The 27,827-nt window shown below is 42.1% G+C and overlaps 1 protein-coding gene across 1 annotated transcript; it reads right to left on the reverse strand.

Moving 5' to 3' along the window:
* Nucleotides 1-4,600: 4,600 nt before the first annotated feature.
* LOC120932251 (sulfate transporter-like) lies at nt 4,601-18,791 on the reverse strand. Its single transcript, XM_040344506.1, has 3 exons — nt 18,659-18,791; nt 8,636-9,235; nt 4,601-6,529 (listed from the first exon to the last, which is right to left on the reverse strand). Exons 1-3 carry the CDS (start codon nt 18,665-18,667, stop codon nt 4,934-4,936), a joined length of 2,205 nt encoding a protein of 734 aa, XP_040200440.1. The 5' UTR covers nt 18,668-18,791; the 3' UTR covers nt 4,601-4,933.
* Between the last annotated feature and the right edge of the window lie 9,036 nt (nt 18,792-27,827).

Genomic DNA, 27,827 nt, shown 5'->3' on the forward strand with positions numbered 1-27,827 from the left:
GTAACCTACGCCCAGCCCCATTCACGTACGACTTATGTAAACAACGTAAAATACGACGGCTGTTCCGACGTCCATACCCTAACATGACTTACCCCTGCTTTAGGTGGGATAACTTTACGTCGGACGTACGCCTTACGTAAAAACGGCGTAGCTTACTGCGACTTTCGCAAGTACGTTTGTGAATCGGCGTATCTAGGTCAATTACATATTCAACGCGTAAATCAATGGAAGCTCCCCTAGCGGCCAGCGTAAATATGCACCCAAGATACGACGGCGTAGGAGACTTACGTCGGTCGGATGGAGCCAGAATTCAGACGTATTTGGTTTAAAGAATACGGCTCATAGATACAACGGCGCATCCGTGGACTTACGCGGCGTATAAGAAGATACGTCGGCGTAAGTCCTACGTGAATCTACCTCCCTAAGTATAGGTGTAATGTTTTCCTACAGTTGAACCTAGCCTTTAATATAATGGTAGCATTTACACTGGCCACTGGCACCCCAACCACCCACCTGGTGCCATCTCTGGATAATGCTAATGCACGTGAGGTGATTAGGGTGTGCCCAGGCACATCAGACACACCCTGTGCGCATGCCTATGGGCAAAGGCAAGGAGCTATCTCTCCAACTTCAGTCTTCTTTTGGCAGTTTGGGCTTTGCTGTGAGCTCTTGGTTTCTAACTCTGGAGGAAATTCTTCAAATGCTCATATTGGGAATCCACTAGACCAGGGGTCTCCAAACTGTGGCCCGAGGGCCAGATGTGGCCCTTTGCTAGCCTTTATCCGGCCCTTGGGGCACAATTCCTCCCAATGACATGAGGCACTATTCCTCCCATTGACACCAACAATGGGGCACTATATTATCCACTGATACCAATGATGGGATACTATTCCTCCTACTAATAGGAGAATACTCCTCTTTCTATTGACCACCAACCCTGAGGCCATATTTGTTCTCACTGATGCAGAGCCCATGACATTTTCTTCCCTTGCTGGCCCCAATCCGGCCCTCCTAAAGTCTGAAGGGCAATAAAGTGGCCCTTTGTTTGAAAAGTTTGGAGACCCCTGCACTAGACCAGGCAGCACCATCATCATGTAAGCTGTTAAGTAGTGAGCCATACTAAAAGCTACCCTAAGCCACTGATGTACTCAAAACATGTGCTTATTAAAAAAATATATAAAAAAAAAACCTGACATTTACGATATTACATTTTAAGCTTGTGTTTATTATTACATTACAAGAACTGCATGCACAATGCATGTGTATAATATACAATAATCATTTTGAGATGTAACATACATAAAGATTTAACATACGGTATATATTTAAAAAAAATACTTGTATACTTTCAAAGAAATCACCTAAAAACAATCTAAAAAAACATTATTATTTACAGTTATTTTACATCCAGTAGGGCATTGGTCTTTTCTAATGAATTATTTTTAATTTTTTAATTTTTTTTCTGCTTTTTTGTTGTGTGTTGTTATATCTTTCCTAATAAGTGAGATTTATTCATTTTTCATTAGAAAGCGTTGACAAAAATTATGTTTTCTTGTTCAATTTTACACATTAAAATATGAGATAAGAAAAAAAAAAAAACATTGTGCAGCATGTTAAAATATTGTTCCATGGATTTTGTTCAATCTTATTTTTGGTTTTGAAAGCACATCATTTCACATGTGGCTTTAGTTCTTTTTCATCATTATCCTCAAATTTTACATCAACTTTACTTGAAAATGCTGGCAAAGGTATTGTGAAGAACAGCTGTAATATGCAAAATGCAGTAAACTACAGCAGGAAAAAAAAAAAAAGTTTACTGAATTCATATCAATGAAAAATAAATTGCTGATTTGCTGTCAATGTTTTCTACTCTAGACATTTCTCTTTACCTGGATTTGTGTGGATTTAAACCCAAAAGAAAACATTTATTACTAATATATTAAAAATATGTGCTTTTAAAAAGAAATGTAAAAAAAAAAAATACTATTTTTTTAGATGTGATGGCTGAATTTGTTTTCTTTTTTAAGCTTTCTTTCCTATATTTTCATTCGATAATGCAGCTAGTAAGCTCTCCAGCAGCATTTATCCATTACAGAGATGAGACAACCCATTTATCACTAGCAGGGGTGCTTACAATGACCAGATTATATTTATTCATGTAAAACCTTTATCTCAAAAGGTAAAAAAAAAAAAAAAACTGTAACTGTTTATACTGGAGTTTGGCTTTATTTGTTAGTGTATTTAAATCTGCTAATACATCTAACACTCCCCATCCCCCAGACTGGAAATATTGCTGTTTAAAGGCACCCCTGTGATCCTTCATCCAGAGTGGGGGCACTCTAATATAGGAGGTGTGTTACTAGCCAGATCACCAGGTGAAAAGAGAGGGAAAAATAAATAAAAAAGAAAACTAATATATTGCATTTTGGTTTTGGGTTTATTACAACTTTTATAGATTTGTCAAAATCTGTAACAAAATAATCTAATTTTCTTATGTACTTAACACAGTTGTAAGGATGTCAGTACAATATATAAACATAAACGCAAACATATGTGACACAAGGGAATAAGGATTTGCCAATGTAGCATTCTGAAACGACTGGAACACCGTTGGCTATATTATATATGCTGTTACCTTACAGCTGTAAGGTAAGGGGACACCCTCACTAAACTTCAAAAGGATATTGGAATTCTTTTTCTGCACAACCTTCACGTTGAATATTTCGGCACCAGCACTTTATTGTTGATTATTTTGATCTTTTAAACAGCATTTGGTTTTTGCTGTTTTTCTGCATGGACACTGATGCGATTTCTTAGCATCACTTATGTGTGTTGTTTTAGTTGTGCTACTTTATATAGCAGTGCATGCTTCAATGTAATATCACTGAGCACTTTGTATTTGTGATTGGATGTCATTTGTATTACCAATATCAGCGAGTATTTTTGCTTTGATGTACACATATCAGTTATAGCAACTGTCTTTTCTCTAATTCATTTACCCTATCACACAGCGCAGCACTACTTATTTACCTTAACTTTTAATTTTGTGTTCTATAAACAAAAAAAAAGCAACATTTTTTTAAAAAAAAGCTATATGTTTAACTTTTTGCTATAATAAATATCCCCCTAAAAAATATAAAAAACACATTTCTGCATCAGTTAGGCCAATATGTATTGTTCCACATATTTTTGGTAAATTGATATGGTTTGAGCAAAAGTTACATCGTCTACAAAATAGGGGATATATTTATAGCATTTTTATTATTATTATATTTTTTACTAGTAATGGCGGTGATCACTTTTGACACTTCTTTGGGACCATTGACATTTATACAGCGATCAGTGCTAAAAATAGCCACTGATAACTGTATAAATGTCATTGGCAGGGAAGGGATTAACACTAGGGAGCGATCAAGGGGTTAAATGTGTGTCCTAGGGAGGTGTTTCTAACTTTGGGGGGGGTGGGACTGCCTGGAGGAGGAGACCCATTGCTGTTCATACTTAGTACTTAGTTAGGCCAATATGTGTCTGTTTATATTGATAGATCTCCATTCTGTCTCTCTCAGGAGCGATCGCGGGTGCCCACAGACATCGCGGCCGCTGAGCACGCGCATCGGCTCCGTTGTCGCGCCACAGGTGCATGTATGCGCCACCTAGTGGTCTTAAAGAGGCCGACGTACAGCTATGATGGCTCGCCCAAGGGAGCCAACCTGCCGCAATATACTGCGGGGCTGGTTAAATCAGTGCTTCTCAAACATTTTTCAGTCAAGGCATCCTTTACTAATTATGGACAATCTCGAGGCACCCTTTAAAAATTACAGACAGTCTCAGATTAGTAAGTGTAGTGGTTGGAGTTTCTGATGGGTTGGAGATATTGACAGAACAGCAGCCCTCTGCCTGAGCCCACTGAAGCTCAGCTCATACACATTAGGGCTGGGATTCAGAAAGGACTTACGATGACGTATCTCCAGATACTCCGTCGTAAGTCAAAATGTGCGCCGTCGTATCTATACGCTTATTCAGGAAAGCCGATACGCCTGAATTTTGGCAAGATACGACCGACGTAAGTCTCCTACGCCGTTGTATCTTGGGTGCATATTTACGCTGGCCGCTAGGGGTGCTTCCGATGATTTACGTGTCGAATATGTAAATGAGCTAGATACGCCAATTCATGAACGCACTTGCGCCCGTCGCATTAAGCTACGCCATTTACGTAAGGAGTACGTCCTACGTAAAGTTACCCCTGCTATATGAGGCGCAGGTAATGCAAAGGTATGGACGTCGGAAACGTCAAAACAGCTGTCGTATTTTACGTTGTTTGCGTAAGTCGTACATGAATGGGGCTGGGCGTAGGTTACGTTCTTGTCGTATGAATGGAGCCGGCGTATCTTAGGGAGTAAATTTGACATGATTCTGAGCATGCGCGCGCATGTGCCATTCGTTCGGCCATGCATTTACATGGGGTCATGCTTCATTATAATACAACACGCCCACTGCCTTGCTACTTTGAATTACGCAGGCTTACGCCGGCCCATTTATGTTACTCCGGTATACATATGGGAGCAAGTGCTTTGTGAATACTGTACTTGCCTCTCAATGTTACGACGGCGTAGCGCATATGAGATGCGCTACGCCTATCTAAAGATGCGCCGATCTCTCTGAATCTGGCCCTAGGTCTTTAGAGGGAAGTTATACAACACAGAATCACATGGCACAAGGCTACAGTCTAATCCAGAGTATTGCAAAGCGGGTGCTGACCCAGTGGACTTTTTATAATTGTGTTAGCAGTTATAGTTGTTGCCTACAGTTGATCATTCAAATTTGACCGATGCTGATTTAATTTCTTTATAAGTAAAATCATTTGAAAATATATAAATCAGATTTATATTAAACACTTTACTGAATACTAATTGCTTAATACAACTGAACATTTTCACTTTGTGAAGTCATTGCTTATAGCTTGATCTGGATCAAATGAGAAGGCAGCATCCCTCAACTGAATTTCTTTCTGTTTTTCTTTAAATTGCCTCTCAGAAAATGTCACTGCATCATGTACACTGTGAAAGGCAAGCAGCTCTATATCACCGCTGATGTTGATGAAATATCCTCCATCGTGAAGGGATCGGCGAACTGATGGATTGCAGTTAACAAGGTACACTCGTACACCTATCTCCTCATAGTCACTGCGGACTTCTTTAAGAACACCTAGCCCCACTGAGTCTATAAACTGCATGGCCCCGCAATCAATAATAAGGGAGTGGATGTCAAGCTGTGGTACAGACGTTTTGGCGATTGTCCTCTTCTCGGTTTTAATCAAATTAAACCTAGCAATAAACCTATTGCCTGTAACTCTTGAAGCTGATTCTTCTTCTTTCTTTGCCTTCCTTTGTAATGTAGACACTATGGAGGGGTTAATGCCAGTTTTGCTATAAAGAGAACTTCTAAAGTAGTCTTTGTTGGCATAGTAGAGAGAGGCATCAAATCGAAATATTTTTACATTAGGTATGTTGTTCAGCTCTTTGTATGTGAACTGGTCTTCATAAATCTCTGTTCCGCTCACTTTACCTAATAAAGTTGCCCTTGGCCTCTGAGTACGAATGATCACACAAAGCATGGAGAAGCAAACAGCCACCAATAATCCAATCTCAGTTGAAATTAAGGAAGACGCCAACATGCTGACCCACCAGACCACTGTGTCGATTTTACTAATGCCCCACATTTTTGGAGTGTCAGCAAATTTTCTCAGCGCTCCCCTAAGGCTGCATATGGTTATGACACCTAAAATGCAATTTTGTAGTGAATAGAACAGAGGGGCAATGGCAAGCAGCACAAGCAATAATACAGCTGAGCTGATTATACCATTTAGCTGGGTGTTGGCACCTGTAGATTCTCTTAGAAGACTTTTGGCAAGAGCGGCACAGCTTGCAAAACAGGAAAAGAAAGATGGGATAAGATTACACATGCCTATAGCAATCATCTCCTGATTGGTGCTGATTGTGTAACCATGTTTTTTGGCAAATATTTCAGCAAGAGATACTGTCATTGCAAATCCAATGATTGCAATTGGCACTGCATCAACGGCTATGCTGGAAATCAAGCTCCAATCTGGGGCTTTTGGAACCTGGAATCCAGTGGGAATGGTGCCACAGATTGAGGATTTATATGTCACATTAAAACTGAAATAATAGGAAACCAGTGTGGCCACAATAATCACTATTAGTTCTATTGGAAAGGGGACTTTCATCTTCTTTTTAAATCGATCATTTATTTCCTTGCAAGGGATGATAAGGGTTATTGCAACAATGCTAATAACTAAATCACATATATTAGTGCTTTTTAAATTGGAGAAGATGTCAATCCAAGTAAGAACCAAGGCCCCAGAGCCATCACGACGAGGGATCTTTAACCCAAGGAGATACTTCATCTGTGAGGTCAGAATTGTCAATGACGACCCAGTGACGAAACCACTCAGCAGAGGCTCTGACAAATACATTGAGATGAATCCTAGCTGAAAGATTCCCATGAGGATCTGAAAAGAAAACATAAATAAAATGAAAGTACATCTGTTTTCGTTTTTTTTTTAGTTTAAAGCAAATAAAATGATAAAAGGATAAAGAAAAGGGACTCTTCTTTTTATTTTTTATTTTTTATTTTTTTGCTTGAATTTTTGAATTCTTTCCTTGAAAGTTATAGCAAGGTTTAGCTGTAAGAACGTTTTATTTACAGTGAAATGATCTTAGATGCTTTTGGTGCTCATGGTATACGTATCTGCTCTATGCAATTGTATTGCACAGAGCAGCCCACACCTCCTCTTCTGGGGTACCCCGCCAGGGCTCTAGGCTCCTCCTGCACTTTAAAGCGGAGGTCCACCCAATTTTTTGGCCAAGCAATCACTCGTCTCTCAGCTTCCCCCACCGCCATCCTCGGTGAGGGAATCAGGAAGTGAAGCGTTGCGGCTTCACTGCCCAGTTCCCTACTGCGCATGCGCGAGCGGCGTGGCTTGTTCTCACTGGTCCCCGCTGTCTCCTGGGACCAGTGTGTTTCCCAGAAGACACCGAGAGGGGGGCGTGACTCCCACGGGAGTCTATTCCCGGAAGTGGGTGCAAATATATGTATTAAACAGGTATCTGCACCCCCTCCCCCTGAAAGGTGACAAATGTGACACCGAAAAGTGGAAGGGGTCCGAAAAGCAGAGGTTAAATTTTTGTGTGGACCTCCGCTTTAAGCCCCCATAAGAAGCCGCTTTCTATAGTGGCATTGCTGAGTTGGGCTCCCGCTACAGGTATGCTTTTATACACAAAGAGCTCCCATGTCAACAGTGAATCTGTAATCAGATTAGCTTTCTTATAGCGAACATCTGAAAATGTTAATTGTGCATATTTAATATTCATCCTAAAAAATCCACATTTATACACACATTCGCCCTGAAAAAAAAACAGCATACTTCCTGTGTCCTAAATGGTGGCTTTACAGTATATTTGTAGTGTAAGATCACCTAAGGCACAGCCAGATGTGACTGCTAGTCTCATAACATTTGGAGTACAATTTGGTAATGTCACTACTGTACTGCTAACTATTCAACAGAGAAATCTGCAGTGCAAGTATCTCCCTGCTTTTGTTTAATTCATTCGGTAGCTATGTGCTTCCTATGATGCTCCTGCTGCATATACATCCCCCTACCAGTCATCAGCTTTACCATGAGGAAGCTAAACCCTGCTTCCACTAAGAGCAAAGTATAAGGACCAACTGTTTTGCACTGATAAGAAGTAATGTTAAACCAGTTAAAGTGGTTTAAAACCCTCACATATACCCAGTGAAGTGACAAGACTCAGATGATACATCAAGATGAAACAAATCCTCCTGCATAGGTTGTATCAGTTTCCTCGTCGAAAAAAAAAAAACAGCAAGTTTCTTGCTGGTTTTTCTTGAGAAACTCGGTCGTGTGTACGAGGCCCAGGCCTCGTACACACGACCGAGTTTCTTGGCAAAAAACAGCAAGAAACTGGTCGTGTGTACACTTTTAGACGAGGAAACTGTCGAGGATCTCGTCGAGCCAAAAAGAGAGCATGTCTTCTTTTTCCTCGACGGGAATGGGGAAATTTGGCTCGCCGAGATCCTCGACAGCCTAACAAGGAACTCGACAAGCAAAACAATGTGTTTCGCCCGTCGAGTTTCTCGGTCGTGTGTACGAGGCTTCAGACGTAGACAGATCATTCCCTACTTTGATGGGATTTCCTCTCACTTTTCTATGGGGAATCACCCCACTTGGACACAGAAAGGTATACATTGTATAGAAGAGTATAACATGACAAGGCCTCTAGGTGGGCTTTGGGTGGAAAAACAGGAGCCAATTGCTGCGAACCAAAAATAGTTTAGTTCATAAAAAAAAAACATCAACAGGACAAGCAAACCCATTTTTATAGGTTCTGATAGGCCCCTGTCATTACAACATAGAATCACTGGTAAGAATGGTTTTGGGTTTGAATGGGCTATAACAAATTATATACAGTCCACGGGAAAAAAGGTGTCTGTTTTATCTCTAAAATTTCTGCAATATTTGTAACCTAGTACAACAGAGGGCTGTTTTTAACTGTGTTAATTTTCAAACATGCTACAGAGTATTATTATTACCTACCTGGTATACACCAACAATAAAGGTCAAAGAGGTTGCCACAGTAATGGCATAGCAGCTTTTACCGCACAAGGTTCCATTGACCAGTGTTGCGTTTATTGCTGCTGTGGTAGTTTGATCTGTAACATAGCCGGCTGCTTTTAACTGTTTGTTTACTACCTCACCAACCATAAGGCACAACACTCCGTATGTGCCAACACAATTGTGACGTGATGTTGCTGTTAAGAAATAGATGATGCAGCAGAAAAAGTTGGTGTACAGTCCATAGATGGGGTCTTGATTGGCTAACAAAGAGTATGCAATTGACTGTGGAATGGTGACAATGCCGACTACAATACCAGATGTAATATCGCCAGGAAGGTACTTTTTGATCTTGTAACGTGGAAGCCATGTGAGTACTGGGAAGAGGGTTAAAAAGAAGTTGTAAACCACCTTTGGGCCATCTCTGCAAACCTCTTTAGAAAACTCTGTGATGCGTTCCTTGGTACTGAGTTCTGGTTGGGCATGTTCCTCAAGTTTCACATGCATATAGTCAAATGATTTGGAATCATGATGTTCATTTGACTCTTCAAAATCATTCTTAGAGTCTTCTGGTTCTTCCCCCTGAAAAAAATAAATATAAAATATAGATATATATTTTTATGGTACATATAACTAAGCATCAGAGTGTACTGTCACTAGACCCAATTCACAAAACTAAAATTTACACATAAAAGCCTAGTCACCTCCAGGTTCTCCCAAAAAAACATTGCTGCGATTAGTATGCAAACGTTAGGAAACACCCCCAAAACATTCCACAATGTACTACTGTACAGGGTTCTAAAGTTATACATAACAGTCTCCATATCCTATTAAGAAGTGCCTATCATTACACATTGGGATCAGCTAGAGGTGTTCCACAGCTCAAAGCTTTTAAACCAACTTCCTAAGTTTCAGTAACTGATTTGAAATCATTATCACGTCGTCCTGGCCAATTTAGAAGTTTCTCACATACATGTAAAACTCAGCTTATTTTGCTATTCAACCACTTAGAACCCCCCCCACCAAGCAATTCATATTTTACCAAAGCAAAGTCTCTAGAGAATTAAATGGTAGGTGTTGTAATTTTTTATGTTACAAGACATTTGTGCAGCGTTTTAACTCAAATGTTCAGGAAGAATACACTTTATTACACTTTTAGTGCACGCAGACACAATTTCTGGGTAAAATATAAAAGATGATGTTACGCTGAGTAAATAGATACCTAATATGTCACACTTTAAAATTGCACACACACATGGAATGGCAACAAACCGTTATGTGCATATGCATGCGAAACCTACGTGCACGTTCTCATTTGCACGTAAGCATAGGGGGACGGGGCGCTTTAAATTTTTTCATTTTAGTATTTTCTTTCTTTCTTTATTTTAACGTTATTGCCATTTTAACGTTATTGCTATCACAAAGAATGAACAACATCACTTGTGATAGCATGGGCCACAACAGATCCTTTATATAGAGAGATCTGGGGAATATTAGACCCCAGATCTCGTCACTGCCCTTCAAAGCAGCCAGTCAAACTGAGATCAGTTTGATCGTCTACTATACAAGCCATTAACAGCTTGTAAACAAACACGCCAAAACTAGAATTGACAACCTCCTCATTGCTTCTAGTTGCTGACATCAAAGACGAGGAAGAAAAATGGAAGTTCCTCTCAGGCCCCGTACACACGTCCGAGGAACTCGAAGGGGCAAAACTCATCGTTTTGCTCGTCAAGTTCCTTGTGAAGCCGCCGAGGATCTCGGCGAGCCAACTTTCCTCATTGAACAACGAGGAAATAGAGAACATGTTCTCTATTTGGCTTGACGAGTTCCTCGTCGGCTTCCTCGGCCGAAAGTGTACACACGGCCGGGTTTCTCGGCAGAATACAGTTCCGATCGAGTTTCTGGCTGAATTCTGCCGAGAAACTCGGTCATGTGTACCGGGCCTCAGTCTTCCTAACTCACATCAGCCCCAACTACCCAGTGGGACAGGAGATCCTGGGAAAGGATGCGGGGGGAGATACCCTTCTACCACCTGTAAAAGTGATCAGGCGGCTGTAGAGCTGCTTGGATCTCTTTTACAAGAAAACCCATTGCGTACGCAAAAGAATGATACTAGGATCATGGGGTATATATACACATGTTGGATGGGATTAATTGTTGCCCCAGTGTCATAAAGACTGAGGGAATTTTTTTCCCATTGGGGTCACAGATAGGAATAAAGGGCTACCAGAGTGACCTCTCCTATATAATAGTGTTTGGGCCTGAGCAGTTAATCGACAAGGAAAGGAGGTCAAAGACTTCCTCCACCTGGGTAGCGCTGACACCATCTGATACTAATGATGGTCATACATGCATTAATAAATGATTAATTAATGTTTGAATCAATCTATCCTGATATTAATAATTGATCTATAGTCGACAACCCAATTGATTGATATGTCACAAACAGGGAAGTGGATTTTGAATCATAGTAGGAGGATACAATTGTTGCAAAACAATAGATCATTTTCTGACCTGGCTGATTGGCTTAGTTTGATCAAATCAAATCTAAATCAGGTCTAAATTGTTTGGAATTGAAGGGATGACTATTTGATTATTTTCTGATTTGTTCAACAATAGGATAATAAAATCAAAGTGTATATGGGCACTCTTAGGCGGCCATACATGCAGCAAATTTATTTCCTGCAACCGCGAGTTGCAGAATAGAAATAAGCTTGATTCTCCCATCAACACAGACAGACGGCTATAGCAGCTACTAGTAATAATCACAGGTAAAACCCGGCATGCCGGTTGTACCCAAGTTGATTGATCGATCAACTTGATACATTCCGTCTGCCCATACGCGCTTCTAATCTCATCCGGTTCCTGCTAAACCGGCCGAGATTCAAATCGTGTAAGGGCTGCCTTACTCAGGGTGGACTCCTACAGTGGGGAGGTGGCAGAGGAGTGTGAATCAGTAAGTATACCTTGCTGGGGGATTATGTGGCCTAACTGGAGACATTTTCTCTTTGCCCTTAATGGGTAAAGGGACAGTTTCTTTCTAAAGTGTAAAAAATATTTCATGAACCTAGCCCTGTCAAGGGGTAGTTAAATTGCTCATAAACACTATAAAGATTCCTATACTTCTTTATTATTGGCACCAGAGGAATCACAGACACCGGTTCTTTGAGCACTATGGTGGTTTTTAAGGTGGCTTTTTTGCCTCTTCAAATGCACTTTCAATGTCCAGGGTCACTTTTTTTATTTTACTGATGTCTCCTGCAGGCCTAACATACTGTACACTGTAATAACTACATAAATGAATGGGAGCCATCATATATGTTCTAGTATGCAAGAGTATCAAGCATCAGCGGCATCTCTAAAGATGTTTAATGACCATTGAGTGACTACAGTTGGTTATAAGTCATTGCTCACTCATTGTATATTAATTCTTCATAAAAACAGGTGAAACTCTAACTTAGGGTAATGTCAGCACTTGTGGCTATCTTAAGACCTCACATATTCCTATTTGTCCATTAGTGCAATGAGCTACATCAGTAGCCAATAGGAATATACAGAACACATGAATGGGGGAGGGGGGGCAAGCTTTGTCAATCTAAAGAAGTTCAGACATGACTATGATAAGACAGATGCAAACTGCCTATTACTTATACGCCTATCCACTCTTGTATACCATATTAAATAACCAGACGACACCCTTTTTTTGGAGTAAAATTGTCCGTACCATCCATTTTATTAACAATTAACCATAAACATTTTATTTACAAACAATACTCTCCCAGATAAATCATAACCATGTTGTGGATCATTGAAAGCACTGCCCAAATTTTCTTCAGCGTGGCCACACAAGGTCCCCAGTCGCAGCATGCCGACTCAAGGACAATACCACTCCAAATTCCAACGCTGATACCCATCTCCAAATGCCAGTTAAACCACGGTTAACTGGCATCTAACCAGGGATCACATACCATGATGGTTCCCCACTATGCCATATTGGTCTTAATTTAGAATGCCTCCAAAGATCCCAACCGCTACACCCCTTAGGCCCCGTACACACGGTCGAACAAAACCGATGAGAATGGTCCGACGGACCGTTTTCATCGGTTCACCGCTGAAGTGGCCTGATGGTCTGATGTGTGTACACACCATCAGTTCAAAATCCGATCGGGTCAGAACGCGGTGACGTAAAACACACGACGTGCTGAAAAAAACGAAGTTCAATGCTTCCAAGCATGCGTCGACTTGACTCTGAGCATGCGCGGGTTTTGATCCGATGCTTTTCTGTACTAACCATCGGTTTGGTCCGATCGGGCATCGGTCCATCGGTTCGGTTTTGAAGCATGTTTTAAAATTTTGGACCGAAGGAAAACAGACCGATGGCCTATACACACGGTCGGTTTGGTCCGATGAAACTGAACTTCGGTTCATTCTCATCGGTTCGGTCCGACCGTGTGTACAGGGCCTTACTCAATAACTGACAGATATACATTCCTAAACAAAATTTAGGGCGGGAGAGTAGGAGCTGTTTCTTCGTCCGGTGACCTCCAACTGACCACTGGACATTGGCCCATTCTACCTACCCTGCATAAACTTTATTTAGCCACCCCACTACACTGACCAACTACACCCCACATTAACCCTTATGGCTCTTGCTTTCCCTGCTACCCTGTCCTGCCAGCCCTGCGCCCAATACTGCATCTTTGCTACTATTAGAGAAGCCTTGGATTCAGCTCTAGTAGCAGCGTCAAAAGCTGGCCATACACTAGTAGAATTTTGATTGTTCAAAAATCTACTAGTGTATACTGTGAGGCCTCGTACACACGATAGGTTAACCAGAGGACAGCGGTCTGAAGGACCGTTTTCATCAGTCCAAACCGATCGTGTGTAGGCCCCATAGGTTATTTAACCTTAGGTTAAAAAAATGAGAACTTGCTTTAAAATTTAACCTATGGATTGGTAACTGATAGGTTAGTATGCAAAACCTTCGGTTAAAAACCCATGCATTCTCAGAATCAAGTCGACACATGCTTGAAAGCATTGAACTTAGTTTTTTTCAGCACGTCGTTGTGTTTTACCTCACCACATTCTGACACGATTGTTTTTTTAACTGATGGTGTGTATGCACGACGGACCATCAGTCAGCTTCATAGGTTAACCTAGGACAACGGTCCTTCAGACCGTTGTCCTCTGGCTATCCTATCGTGTGTACAAGGCCTAAGTCTACATATAGGCACCTCTAGGTGTCTGCACCATAAACTTGCATCTGTTTTTAATGGTCTCTTTAAGCATTATGTACAGAGTAGTACAATATTAATACTATTACTTATAATTATACTATTTTTTTGGCTTGCACATCAGTACAGTAATGTAAATCTTAATAGGAAATCTTAATAGGCAGGTTTACCTAGTAAAATATACGCTTTATTCCTGTCCACTGTTGCCACAACAGCAAATTATTTATTGCTATGTTCTCAAATATGAAAGAGTCATAAGGACACATTAAGGTACATCTTGTATGATGTTTCTTACACAACATTTTTCAATAAAATAAAACTATGTTTAAGTGTTGTGGAGGAAAACCATAATTGCTCTAGTAATATTCCAATTGAACTCTTAAAAGAACGCTATATTTTCAAAACACTGCATTATCTTTAAAGATGAATTCCTGGCATTGTATATTGTTAAATACATGACTTAGATCATACAATGATGGAAAGCAAATTGACTGTGCGCTCTACAAGTGCAGTTGTGCTCATTTTCCCCAGTGCTTAGTAAATGTGGTAAAGCTCTGCTAATTTCCATCAGCCAATCATGTGTAAGCATAAAATATGTTTTTTTTTTTTCCTTGCATTTTTACAAATTGAGCCGATTCTGAGAACCAGTAAGCCTTGGGAGCCATCAGAGCAGCCGGGAACATCAGCTGCCTCTCCACCTGCGAGCCTACCTTCTTTTTTTTATTATTTAGTTGTATGCGACATACAATGAAAGGGTAACTTCACAGAATATGTGGTACACACATAGTAACATACATATGATTGCTAATTAGTGAGATCTGAACTAAAGGTAAGTATTCTGAGGATTATAACACAGGAACAACTCTGTAAATATGCAAGGTACCCGGATACCGAGGAGGTGTGATACTAAGGCTTTGCCTTGACGAGTCAACTGATCAGTTACGGTACAATAGGTATTAGCCCCAGAGCCGTTGGAGAATTCGGGTATCCATACCAGGTACTGTGGGGTGGCCAATTGGGGTTGAAACATACCATATTTTGAGTTTAAATGGAAGAAAATGGGTATAGGAGAAAAAGGAAAGGAAAAGAGAGATGGGGGGGGGGGGGAATGGAGGAAAAGGGAAGGGGGAGGGAGGTGGTTTATAGGTGAAGTGGAGGGGGGTAGAAGTTCACCTAAGGAGCGAGGGCCACTTTTAGTTTGCCAAACCAACTGATGGCCATGGTTTGGGACAAGAGCTTCTGGCAGTCAATAGGGCCGTACTATGTATCGCGGAGGTATTCCTCTGAGAAGCGGAACAGGGTCCAATAAAACCATCTGGTCTTATGTTCCTCAGATTTATCCCGGAACGCGGCAGTCAGGTCTTCCATTCGTTCAATGTCATTCACCCTTGCGAACCATTGGGCCACAGTGGGAGCAGATTGCTGCTTCCATTGACTTGGGATGCAAGCCCTAGCAGCGTTGAGGAGGTGTTTAAGCAGAGATTTGTGGTAGCGCTTACTTGACATGGGAGGAGCACAGCAGCAGGATCATTAGTTAGGGAGATGTCTGTGAATTTGTGGATGAGTCATAGGACAGGTTGCCAAAAAGTTTGTTGTTTGGGGCATTCCGAAAAGATGTGAAGAATAGTGCCGATTTGTTGCTCACAACGCCAGCAACGGTCAGATTGATTGGGAAATATTTTGGCCAAAACAGATGGGGTGCGATACCAACGTGTGGTCAACTTGTAGGACATTTCCTGGTATTTGCTGCAAAGTGATGACTTATGGGCAAAGAAGAGTATGCGTTCCTTCTGTGGAGCGGTAAATGTGGTTTGTAAGTCTCTTTCCCACTTGTCTAAGAAAGGAGGTTCTGTGATAGCTTGTATGTCCAGCAGAGTTTTGGAGCCTACCTTCTTCCCCCACGAGTAAATGAACCTCTTATACCTCTTATACCTTCCTACATGTGCTGTGATCTCTGCAATCTTGTGAGTTCCAAATTGTCCATTATATATTAAAAATGTTTTTACATGGCTGCAATCAATGTATGTGATATCAACAAAAGGTTGAAAACATAGTAAAGCAGCCCATACAGTAGATTACTTCTTTTTCTTTCCTTTCACCATGGGTGGAAGGAAAGCAAATCACTTGCTTCCCTCACCAACAGTGCCGCCCCTGCTGGTGGGGGGCGCGGGGGAGCCTTTCCGTCCAGCAGAACACAATGATTACTGCTAGCAGCTATAACTTTGGCAGTAATTAAATATTAAACAATCTGACAGGCTGGTTGTACCCAAGTCAATCGATGGATCAACTTTGGTACAATCACCCTGTCCATACATGGATCAAATCTCATCTGATCCCTTCTGAACCAGGCAAATTTTGATTCATGTATGGCTAGCTTAGGAGTCTGCAATAAAGTGAATATTTACAGTATGTAAAAAAGTGACTTGTGCTGTAGAACAAAAACTGTAATTTTTAATATTATAAAGTAAGTTGTAGATTACAGTGACCTCACACAATCATTTATAGGCATATGTGTATGTAAACCCAAAATCTATTTTTCTTTACGTTTGAAAGATTTTTTTAAGCTATGCAGTTTTCTTATGTAAATAGTTTTTGTTAATCTTTTATAAAGTTCCTTACCTGGAGATCCTGCCTGTGACAGCACTTCCTGTTGAAGTTTTTTTTTTATTATCTCTATTGTTCTTTGTTAAATCTATATTTTTGTAATAAATTCATATTTTTATATACTTCTCCCTCGCCTCCAAAGTCCGACCATCAATTGCTTTTTGCGAGTAATTGTTCCCCCCTTTTTGCTTACGTTATGACAACTTATTATTAAATCAAATTAGCAACACAAAAATCAAATCGAATTCCAATGAAATATGATGCAACATATGAATACAAAAAAAAAAATTCAAGTAAAATATAGTAATATAACCACTTGACCTCTGGAAGATTATCCCCCTTTATGAAAAGTATTTTTTTTGCTTTTTGGTACTGCGTTACTTTAACCACCTAAGCCCCGGACCATATTGCTGACAATTGCGCGGTCGTGCGACGTGGCTCCCAAACAAAATTGGCATGCTTTTTTTTCCCCATAAATAGAGCTTTCTTTTGGTGATATTTGATCACCTCTGCGATTTTTAGTTTTTGCGCTATAAACAAAAATAGAGCGACAATTTTGAAAAAAATTAATATTTTTTACTTTTTGCTATAATAAATATCCCCCAAAAATATATATAAAAAAAATGTCCTCAGTTTAGGCCGATACGTATTCTTCTACATATTTTTCATAAAAATAAATCGCAATAAGCGTTTATTGATTGGTTTGCGCAAAAGTTATTGCATTTACAAAATAGGGGATAGTGTTATGGCATTTTTATTAATATATTTTTTTTACTACTAATGGCAGCGATCAGCGATTTTTATCAGTACTGCGACATTATGGAGGACACATCAGACAATTTTGACCCATTTTTGGGACCATTGGCATTTTTATAGCGATCAGTGCTATAAAAATGCATTGATTACTATAAAAATGCCACTGGCAGGGAAGGGGTTAACACTAGGGGGCGAGGAAGGGGTTAATTATGTTCTCTGGGTGTGTTCTAACTGATGGGGGTGGGACTGACTTGAAGAAATGACAGATCGCTGTTCATACATTGTATGAACAGACAATAGGTAATTTCTGCCCCTGACAGGACCAGGAGATGTGTGTTTACACACACAGCTCACGGTTTTTGCTCTGTAACGAGCGATCGTGGGTGCCCGGCGGCGATCGCGCCGGCCGGGCACGTGCGTCGGCATCAGGGGCGAGCGGGGCGCCCCTATTGGCTGAACGGCGAGATGACGTATAGCTACGTGATCTTGCCTATATTTTGGAGGTCTTCCAACCCGGTTGAACCCCTGGGACTTTTCTGGAGTTTCCATATTTCTTTGAGTCTCTTTTCAGTGTCGTCTAGGCACCTGGTATCAAATTCCTTTCTGAGCTTCCTCCTTTCTTTCCCTCTTCCAGGGGCTGCTGGGTTCGTTCCTTTATCCTTTCTTTTTCCCTTCCCTTTTTGACACCCCCTCTTCTCCTCCTACTTCCCCCCTTGCAGTTATGAGACACATTATTTATATCTTGTCAGCTGATAACCGATTTGAAGTTTGTTATGTTTTTGTATGCTCATTATTGTTAGGCAGACTCTGATGTCTAACCAGCAAAACGGTTATCTTTGTACCCTTTTTTTTTGCTTTACTCTTGCCTCAGTTGTACTATGCAATTTTTGGGTACAGTAAATAAAGGAATTATAAAAAATAAATTAAAATTATGTGACTTTAAAGCCACTTTAAGGCTAACTTACTAAAGGATATGAGAATTGAGTGTAGAATTATTTCAGTAATTCAATCATATACAGATAAAATAAAAACAGTAAACAAGAATTTTCTTTTTACATGATTAAACAATTAAAGTACTTTTTTCAAGTGAAGATTCTCAACCCCTTTACTACATCAGCTTCATTATCTGCATGGATTTTGCATGTTCTCTCTGCTGTTTGTGAGGATTTCCTCCTGCAATCCAAAATACACAGGCAATGTGGCTGAGTTGTTGGATTGAGAGCTCTTTTCGAGGACAAAGTTCATGTATCATCTGTAAATAAGTTTATTGGGGCAAGATTCCCAATTTTTCATATATTTGTACACCTGTAATTATGAGTTATATATCATGTGTGTGTCTTCATATAACAGTGCTGTGCAAGCTGTTGGTCATATGCAAACAATAATAATAATAATTATAATAACAAACCTGTCTCATAATGGGTAGCTCTCCTATTCCAGCCTAGTCTGCAGAGAATAAGGTGTCAAACATACCATGATTAGCACACTCTATCTGTGACAGATTTATAGGTCTGATTGGCAGTTTTACAGTGGATATGACCAATCAGGCTGCTCCTCTGTAAAACAAAAACAAGACAGCTGTCCACTCAAGTTCAGGCAGCGGTTGGAAAAATTGTATTTAGGAAACATTGTGTTCGTTTTCAAATAAACAAGATGAAATTCCAGGTAAAATGCCTATATAACACATGAATTGATTTAGAGATATCGTAAATGCTTACAATTACCATATTAAAAAAGTATGTTTTCATTCCGTGATCTAGACTGTAGAACAGCGAGCTGAAGAAATATTTCACAAAGTCATTTAAAGGTTTTCTTTGCTTTTCTAAGAAACTCGCATAAGGAATTATATCATACCTGGTGTCATCTATGTGTTGAGACCTTAATGACCTTATCTTCATGAGGTCTATCATTTGAAATCTCAAATTCCTTGATCTTCTTTGATCTTCTTTGTTGGTTTTAAATCTGATTAAATGTGATTCTGAAGAAACAGCATTATTTTACATTTTTTATTTATTTTATATAAAAAAAATCTGGTCTCTGTAGCTTGGCCTAATAGAACTTTTAGCTAGGAGCAACACACAGCAGCAGTGCACAACAAGGGTACCCAACAGCCAGGGGCATAGATAAGGGGGGTTAGGGGGGTCAACACCCCCCCAAGTACCTTTTAACAGCATAGAAGCTAGGCTAGTGCAGCCTTTCAGCTGCAGGAGCAGCACATCCACACAGCAGCCTGTCCCTCCACGTACTGATAGGATGGTGCGGTGGAAAAGCATGCTTACCACCTATCCCCCAATTATGTTCCGAGATCTGAGTTTAGAGTGTGCAGCAGGATGCCAGGCACTGGAACACTCTCTATATTACACTACCTGCCACTGAAAGGAACACTGTACTGTGACAGGAAATGCACGTAAATGGCCCGAGGACATCACGGCTGACCTCTGCAAATCTCAGGTAGGAAGTCTTTCTGAGGTTTGCCAAGTTCAGCCGAAGTGTCTCCTGGAACGGATTACTGTATGCTCGTAATCCGAGGTTCCGCTGTAGTGCTATGGAAGGTTGCTATGGAAGGTTGCAGGAAAGAAAATTGCATCATCTATGGCTTGCCTAACTCTCTACCCAAAACAACAATAAAAGTTTTAATATAGAAGAGATCAAAATAATATGTTAGCATAATTACTATGTACTTTATTTATAATTTGTGGATTGTAGACAAAACATTTAATTCAGATTTAAATCTGCTGTTTATTTTAATTGCACTGTTTTATTCCTATTAACTGCTCTGATTCATCATGTTAAAGTGAACTCTTAAGCAATTTTTCCATGTTTGATAAAGACAAAAAGGCAAAAAGCACGTTCTATTGCAGTGTAAGGAAAAGAATAATGCTCCATAAGAATTTTGGCTTGTGTCAGAAAATTAGGCCTGTCTGTGGCATGATACTGTTTCTGTGTGGTAAGGAAGCACATCTAGCTGCTACACATAATACAGCTAGTCTCAAAATACCAACCAAGCTGCTTTTTTCAGTCCTCCCAAGACCTCCTGTTCTCTAGCTCCCTTGTCACCTCCTCCCATGCTCGCCTACAGGATTTCTCCAGAGCTTCTCCTATCCTTTGGAACACCCTATCCCAATCTGTCTGACTGTCCCCTATTTTATCCATCTTTAGACAATCTCTGAAAACCCTTCTCTTTAAAGAAGCTTATGCTACTTCTAACTAATACAACTAACTAACTAATGTTTTACTTTCTCCATCAGCTCATCCCACTCAGCTATTACCTTTTGTATCAATTGACCCTCCCTCCTAGATTGTAAACTCTAATGAGCAGGGCCCGCTGATTCCTCTTGTACCAAATTGTAATGTAACTGTAATGTCTGCCTTCATTTTGTTAAGCGCAGTACAAATTGTTGGCGCTATATAAATCTTGTATAATAATAAATAATAATAATTAAGAAAATTAAAGCGGATACAAACATGCCAGTGTCTTTTATTACAAGTCATCAATATTCATAAACACGATTTTTCTGCAATAAATGTAGTTAAAGTGATTGTAAAGATTTGTTTATTTTTTTTATAAATAACAAATACTTACCTGCTCTGTGTAAGAGCCGGTTCACACAGGGGCGACTTGGGATCCGACTTCAAGTCGCGCAACATGAGAAAATCAATGTAAGTGAATGAGAGCCGTCTTAATGTACACTACTGAAGTCGCTCTGACTTCAGAAAAGGTTCCTGTACTACTTCAATTGGACTACTAGGTGACTTGTAGGCAACTTGTACCCATTGATTTCAATGGAAGTTGCCTCCAAAGTCAGATCACTCTCTTAACTGAAGTGACTTTACAGGCCCCCCCACCCCAAAGCACCCTGTCCCCATGTTGATGAGGACAAGGGCCTCTTCCTGACAACCCTGGCCATTGGTTGTCGGGGTCTGCGGGCTGGGGCTTATCGGAATCCGGGAGCATGCTCGGATAAGGGTCTTGTATGGATTTTGGGGGAACCCCCATGCTGTTTTTTCAGTGTAGGGGGTTCCCCTTGAAATCCATACCAGACCTAAGGGCCTGGTATGCTCTTGGAGGGGGAACCCATGCCGGTTTTTATTTAAAATTTGGCATGGAGTTCCCCCTCATGATATGCCACTGCCCTGGATGCGACTTCAAGTCACGTTGTAAGTCACCCCAAGTCGCACTGTGGTTCAAACTCAAGTCATGTCCAAGTTGCCTCGCAAAGTCGGGAACAAAGTCATGTTGCCCCTGTGTGAACCAGCTCTTAGGGTTTTGCACAGAGCGGCCCTGATCCTCCTTTTCTGGGGTCCCCTGGGGCTCCTGGCTCTTCCTCTGCTTGTGTTCCCCCATGGAGAGCCACTTTACATGAGAGCACTTGTGTGGGCGCGCTCCCAAGTCCTGCTGCTGTGTCCATTGACACAAAGAGCCGGACTCAGCCCCGCCCGTGTCAGTGGATTTGATTGACAGCAGCGGGAGCGAATGGCTCATGTTGCTATTACTCTATCCAATGAGGACCCGAGAAAGTGGCTGGAGATGCTGTGCTCGTTTCCACCGCTGAAACGATTGGGCTCAAGTAAGAAAAGGGGGAGTTCTGGGGGGCTGCTGCAGCACAAAAGGTTTTTTACCATAATGCATAGAATGCATTAAGGTGAAAAACCCGTGAGGGCTTACAGCTCCTTTGAATTTTCATGCGTAAGCCTTGTGGAATTCAGGCCCATCAACAAGGAGTCCAGTATTCTATGTGTGGTATCATTCTCTCCCTCAAACTATGCATGAGGGAAAAATTTGGTGGATTGAAAATCCATGTACTGCCACTGTCATTCAAATATACCTGGACCAACATAGAGATGAGCTGTAGTTCTCGGCAAGCTCCAGTGAAATTGGTCCCTTTATTAGATCTTAACAGATTCACTAGTCCTATGACAGGAATGGTCTTAGAACATGATGAAACTTTTTGCATCCATAGATTCTATCATTTCAATGTGTACTGCAAGCACACTCATGCAGGTAAACGACACTGCTAACCAACCTAATTAACCTGTCCAATGGTCTGTTTCAAAAACAGGGGTTTAGTTAGCACGTATTTACAAACGCATGTGTAAAGCTGCAAGGCCACTTGACGGCGCCCTGTATATTTCTTGCAGTCCTAGTGCTACTGGACAGGTTAATTTGGTCGGTTGACAGACTGGTTGGTGAGTTGAGCTATGGAATGTTCTGTTTTTGTCTTTCATACATTTGCCCTTCCATGTGCTCCTTGCTGTGAAGGCCAGTTATAGGTGGGGCAGCTAGAGGAAAAAAGCTGGGGGGAGGTAGAGGGGGGCAAAGATAGAGAGAGTGAGGTGAGAACGAGTCAGAGGAGGGGAGAAAGAGAAGGGGATAAGAGAGGGGGGACGAGAAAGGATGAGAAAATATATATTGGGGGAGAACGATGGGGAGGAGGGAAAGAAAGTGAGAAAAAGAGGGGGACAAAAGGAGGGTGAGGACTGAGGAAAAGGAGAGAGACTGTTGGGGGGACCATGAAGTGGGGGAGAGAGGAGAAAAAGATTGGAGAAAAAATAGGGGGGGCTAAAAAGAGGAGATAGGAGGGAGGAAGAGAGGTGGAGAAAGAGGGGGGAGAGAAGGAGGATGAGAGAAAGGTAGATGAAAGAGTGAGAGGGGAAAAAGAATGGGGGGTGCGAGAAAGAGAGAGAAAAGTGGTAAGAGAGAAAAGGGCAGAGAGGGAGGATGAAGCAAAGGAGGGGGGAGAGGGAAAGGAGGGGGGGTGAAAGAGGAGAGAGAGAATGTTTGTGGGGGGTAAGAAGGGGAGAGAGGGAAGGAGAAGGGGGGCAGAGCAAGTGATGGTGGGGGCAAAAGGATTGCTCACCAATTATTCCTCCCCCATTGAGGCTGCTTCTCCTTGGCTGGCTTAGGCAGCTATACTTGTATTAACTCTCCCACCCAGCTTCTCGCAGATCCCCTTTCACTACACACTGGGCACACTGGGCAATGCAGGGAGTTGGAGTGGGCGGGGTTAGGCGGACTCAAATGGCAGCACAGTGTGGGATTGGACAGGTGGACGCTGTGAAGTGAGGAAGTGGCTGGGGGAAAGGTAGTGACAGGACAGGATAGGCAGTGCTTACAGCCTAACTCCCGAGCAACTGTTCTTAGCTAGAGAAAATCTGCCTTAGCTAAGAATTTGCTGGAGCTAATTAAGGAGTCGCCTTGAGTGTTAAAAACACCACCCCTGGGAAGAATGGCTTGGCACCGTCTGCTTCCGCTGCCTGAACCTCCGATACTGGATATGAAGTGCCTCTTACTTCCTCTGGGGCCCCACTAGCAGGCAGCGTGTGCTCAGGGGATAGATACTTTGGGCCCCCCAATAATGATAGGGCCCAGGGCAGCTGCCCCGTTTTGCCCTGTGGTAAAGACAGCCCTTTAGATGGATGATCTTTAGCTTGCCCACGTTCCTTGCTTTCTTGTACCCTGTGTTTACCCTGATTTTTTGGTACCGATTTGGTTTTCCATTAGACTTCCCCCTCTGAAAGACCTCTGCTTCTAACCTCAGCTTGTTTAAGTACTCTGCTTCTCCTGATCACCCATGTATGACCCTGGCCTGCCTCCTGACTATTCTGCTATCTCCATCCTCTTGATCACATGTATGACCTTGGGTCTGGCACCTGACTATGCTCCGTGTATGACCTCAGCCCAGATCTTGACCTTGACCATGTTTCTCCAGTTTCCCTGTACCACTGTAGCCCTGCACCACCCTCATCCATTGCCACCTACTACTGAACCTGACACTGCATGAGAACTAAATAGTGGGACACTTGCCGGAGTAGCCACCAGCAAACCAGTCTATCAGCAACTGTGCTTCTTTGAACTTTGCACTCCCTGTCATCACCTCCAGGGGTACTTGGACCATAGCCGCAAGCTCTTCCATCACTTTGGCCTCCAACCAGGTACATGACAGAATCAATTTTTAATGATGAGAGCATGGTTCCAAATGAGCGGTAGATCCATTTCTTAACACATATGTTTTAAAGGCATTGAACTCCGATGGCTTGCACATCTTTTCCAAACATACATCTCTTACTTTTACCCAGCCTAGATCAAGTCTTTCTGCATTTGGGGTGTTGTCAGGACCATTACACTTATGTACTCTGAGAATATCGCTCCCCATCAGGACTAATATTTCAGCATTTATGTACATATCAGGAATTTTATCAGCCAAGTGCCTTTAAAGGGGATGGTATAAGCTCCTTCTAGATAAGGAATCTCTTCCTTGTTGTGAGGTAACTGATCACTTTCAATTAATGTTGGCAAGGTTATGTGCATATTTCCTTTGTTCAAGGAGAAAAGGCCCATCTGTTGAAAGTCTCTATATGACCACAACAGGTATTGATAGTAGTGTTTTCTGAAGATATCAAAGAATTTTGGTTTAAACAGAGATCTGTTGCTTTGTTCATCTGTTATAGAATACATCCTAGTAGCTTTTTCTGGTTGCCCTTTTGGGTTTATCTTGACTAGTCATACCTTTGCACATCATTTGGAATTGGAGCCTTTAAAAGAGATGGGGTGAACACCCCCCGATTCGGTTCACACCAGAACCCTATTGAAGTCTATGGGACCTGAATGTGAAAAATCAAAAGTCCCCATTTTGAAGGCATACATCCATGTTATTAGCCATAAAAAGGTTATGGATGCCTAGCTACTGCCCTGGGGGACTTGTACCAATGCAAAAAAAAAATTAAAAAAGATTTTTATTAAAGAGGTGCAGGGGTGGGTGTGAGATAATTATGACCCTACGAAAGGTACCATCTCATATAGAACAAATATCATCTAGAGCAAGATTAGGTGGGACTTTGCATGTACTGTACCCTGTAGGGTTTAATGCATACACAAACCATGGGAATTAAAAAGGGGAACAAATCTTTATTTTACATATACAAAAAAATTGGTTGAATGAAGTTAAAAATACAACTGGTTAAATTCATAGTTACAGTTAAAGGGGTTGTAAAGGTTTGTTTTTTATTTTCTAAATAGGTTCCTTTAAGCTAGTGCATTGTTGGTTTACTTACCTTTTCCTTCTAAATGTTTTTTTTTCTTTGTTTTCCTTGTCTAAATTTCTCACTTCCTGTTCCTCCTTAGTAAGCTGTTCAGTAACTGTTCTGGCTGACTAAACACCGCTTGGATGATGGTGTCAAGTTTACTGAGGAGAAACAGGAAGTGAGAAATTCAGACAAAGAAAAAAAACATTTAGAAGGGAAATCGAAGGTAAGTGAACCAACAATGCACTAGCTTAAAGGAACCAATTTAGAAAATAAAAAACAAACCTTTACAACCCCTTTAAATTGTCCAGGGTGTGCTGGCCCTTTCTGAAATATCTGCAAATAATGGCTTAGGCCTCGTACACACGACTGAACATGTCCTCTGAAACTGGTCTGGCGGACCAGTTTCCGTGGACATGTTCGGTCGTGTGTAGGGCCGACCGGACAATTTTCCGGCCGACCGGATAGGTTTCCAGCGGACAAATGTTTCTTAGCATGCTAAGAAACATGTCCGCTGGAACCATGTCCGCCGGACATGTCCGATGGTCAGTATGAGGTCTGTACGAGGCCTTACACGTTTCGCGTGATAATCCGCTTCATCAGGGCTTTGGATTAAAGCACAAATTATACATATATTGTAATGATATACAAACACATTATTGGCAAAAAAACACGTTAGAAGGCTGGCCGCAGCCTGAGTTTGTGGGAGGAGTCTAAGGCCTCGTACACACTATGGGACCGTTTTCATCGGACATGTCCGCTGCCGGATTTTGGTCTGATGGCTGTACACACCATCAGACCAAATTTCCCGCGGACAGCGAACGCGGTGACGTGGCCGCGCCGTCGCCGCGTCATCATCGCGGCGACAGCGTGACCCTGGAAGATCAATGCTTCCACGCATGCGCCGAATCACTTCGACGCATGCGAGGGCTTTCGGCCGAGCGGACATGTCTGGTGAGTCGTACAGACGACCGAACATGTCCGATGGACAGGCTTCCAGCGGACATGTTTCTTAGCATGCTAAGAAACATTTGTCCGCTGAAAACCTGTCCGAAATTGTCCGGTCGGCCATACACACGACCGAACATGTCCGCAGAAACTGTTCCGACGGACCAGTTTCAGCAGACATGTTCGGTCGTGTGTACGAGGCCTAAGAGTACTTAACACTCCCTCCCTGTCAGGGCTGGGTTCGGCGTCGGATTCTGGGTAGGAGGGGGTGTGTCATGTTGGCTGTATGGGGGGGGGCATGGCTGCCCGCTTGTCCACTCCCTTCTCCTCCCGGGGCTCACGCTGGTTATCATGGGGGGAGACGCATCCATTCACTTCTCACAGGGGGTGATTGTCACTGCTGTAGGGTGTCACAAGCTGGCAGCATTAGGGGGGGCGGCTATCCACCTGCATCTCCGGAGGTTATGCTGGCAACTGTAGGGGGGGGGAAGTCCACCTTTTTCCAAGTTAGAGGTATGGGAGGGGGGCTGTTCACCCGCATCTCCATGGGTCACATGGGCAGTATTCCCTTGCGTTGCATGCAATTTGTCATAGCTAACTGTTCAGCATTTTCAGTCCAGGTGTTTCTATCATTTGGTTCCATCATTGGTGTTTCTGTCATTTCGTTTCTGCGTCATTCCTTGCGACACATGCAATTTTTTCCGTAAAACATCCAGTTGCGATTCTGTCCCAGTATTAGTCTCTCTGCGTGTACCTGTCTCATTACTGTCATAGCGTTTCTGTCTGCCTGGTTTTCTGTCTTGACATTTCTGCCTCTGCGTTTCAAGCACAGCGTTTCTCTCATAGCGTTTTCTGTCATTGTTTTTTCTGCCTCAGCGGTTAGTCTCTGAGCTTCTGTCATGGCGTTTCTGTCTGCCAGGAATTCTGCCTCTGCGTTTCTGCCCCAGATTCTGTCACTGCTTGTCTGCCCTAGCATTTCTGTCTCAGTGTTCTGCCCCAGGTTTCTGTCTTTGCGTTTTAGTCTCAGCATTCTGTCATAGCGTTTCAGCCCCAGGATTTCGGTCGTTGCATTGCTGCTTCAGCGTGTCAGGCTCAGCGTTTCTCTCTTGCCATTGCTGCCCCAGGTTTTCTGTTTTATTTTTGCTATTTCATTCAGTCTCAGCGTTTCTGCCCCTGGTTTCTGTCACAGCGTTCTGCCCTTGGGTTCTGTCACAGCGTTTCTGCCCCTGGGTTCTGTCACAGCATTCCTGCCCCTGGTTTTCTGTCACAGCGTTTCTGCCCCTGGTTTTCTGTCACAGCGTTTCTGCCCCTGGTTTTCTGTCATAGCATTCTGCCCCTGGGGTTTTTGTCATAGCATTTCTGCCCCTGGTTTTCTGTCACAGCGTTTCTGCCCCTGGTTTCTTGTCAATAGCGTTTCTGCCCCCACGTTTTGTCATAGCGTTTCTGCCCCCACGTTTTTGTCATAGTGTTTCTGCCCCCATGTTTTTTGTCATAGCGTTCTGCTCCCACATTTTTGTCATAGCGTTCTGCCCCCAGGGTTTCTGTCATAGCGTTCTGCCCCACGTTTCTTGCTTTATTTCTGCCTCGGCGTGTCAGGCACAGTGTTT

This window comes from Rana temporaria, chromosome 3 (genome assembly GCF_905171775.1).
Source record: "Rana temporaria chromosome 3, aRanTem1.1, whole genome shotgun sequence".
Classification (NCBI taxonomy): domain Eukaryota; kingdom Metazoa; phylum Chordata; class Amphibia; order Anura; family Ranidae; genus Rana; species Rana temporaria.

What these genes read in the sequence shown, in the direction of transcription:
- LOC120932251 (XM_040344506.1), bottom strand. An exon ending in TTATTGTTGGTGTATACCAG is followed by an intron (nt 6,530 to 8,635) that starts GTAGGTAATAAT and finishes TTTTCTTTTCAG; the next exon opens with ATCCTCATGGGAATCTTTCA.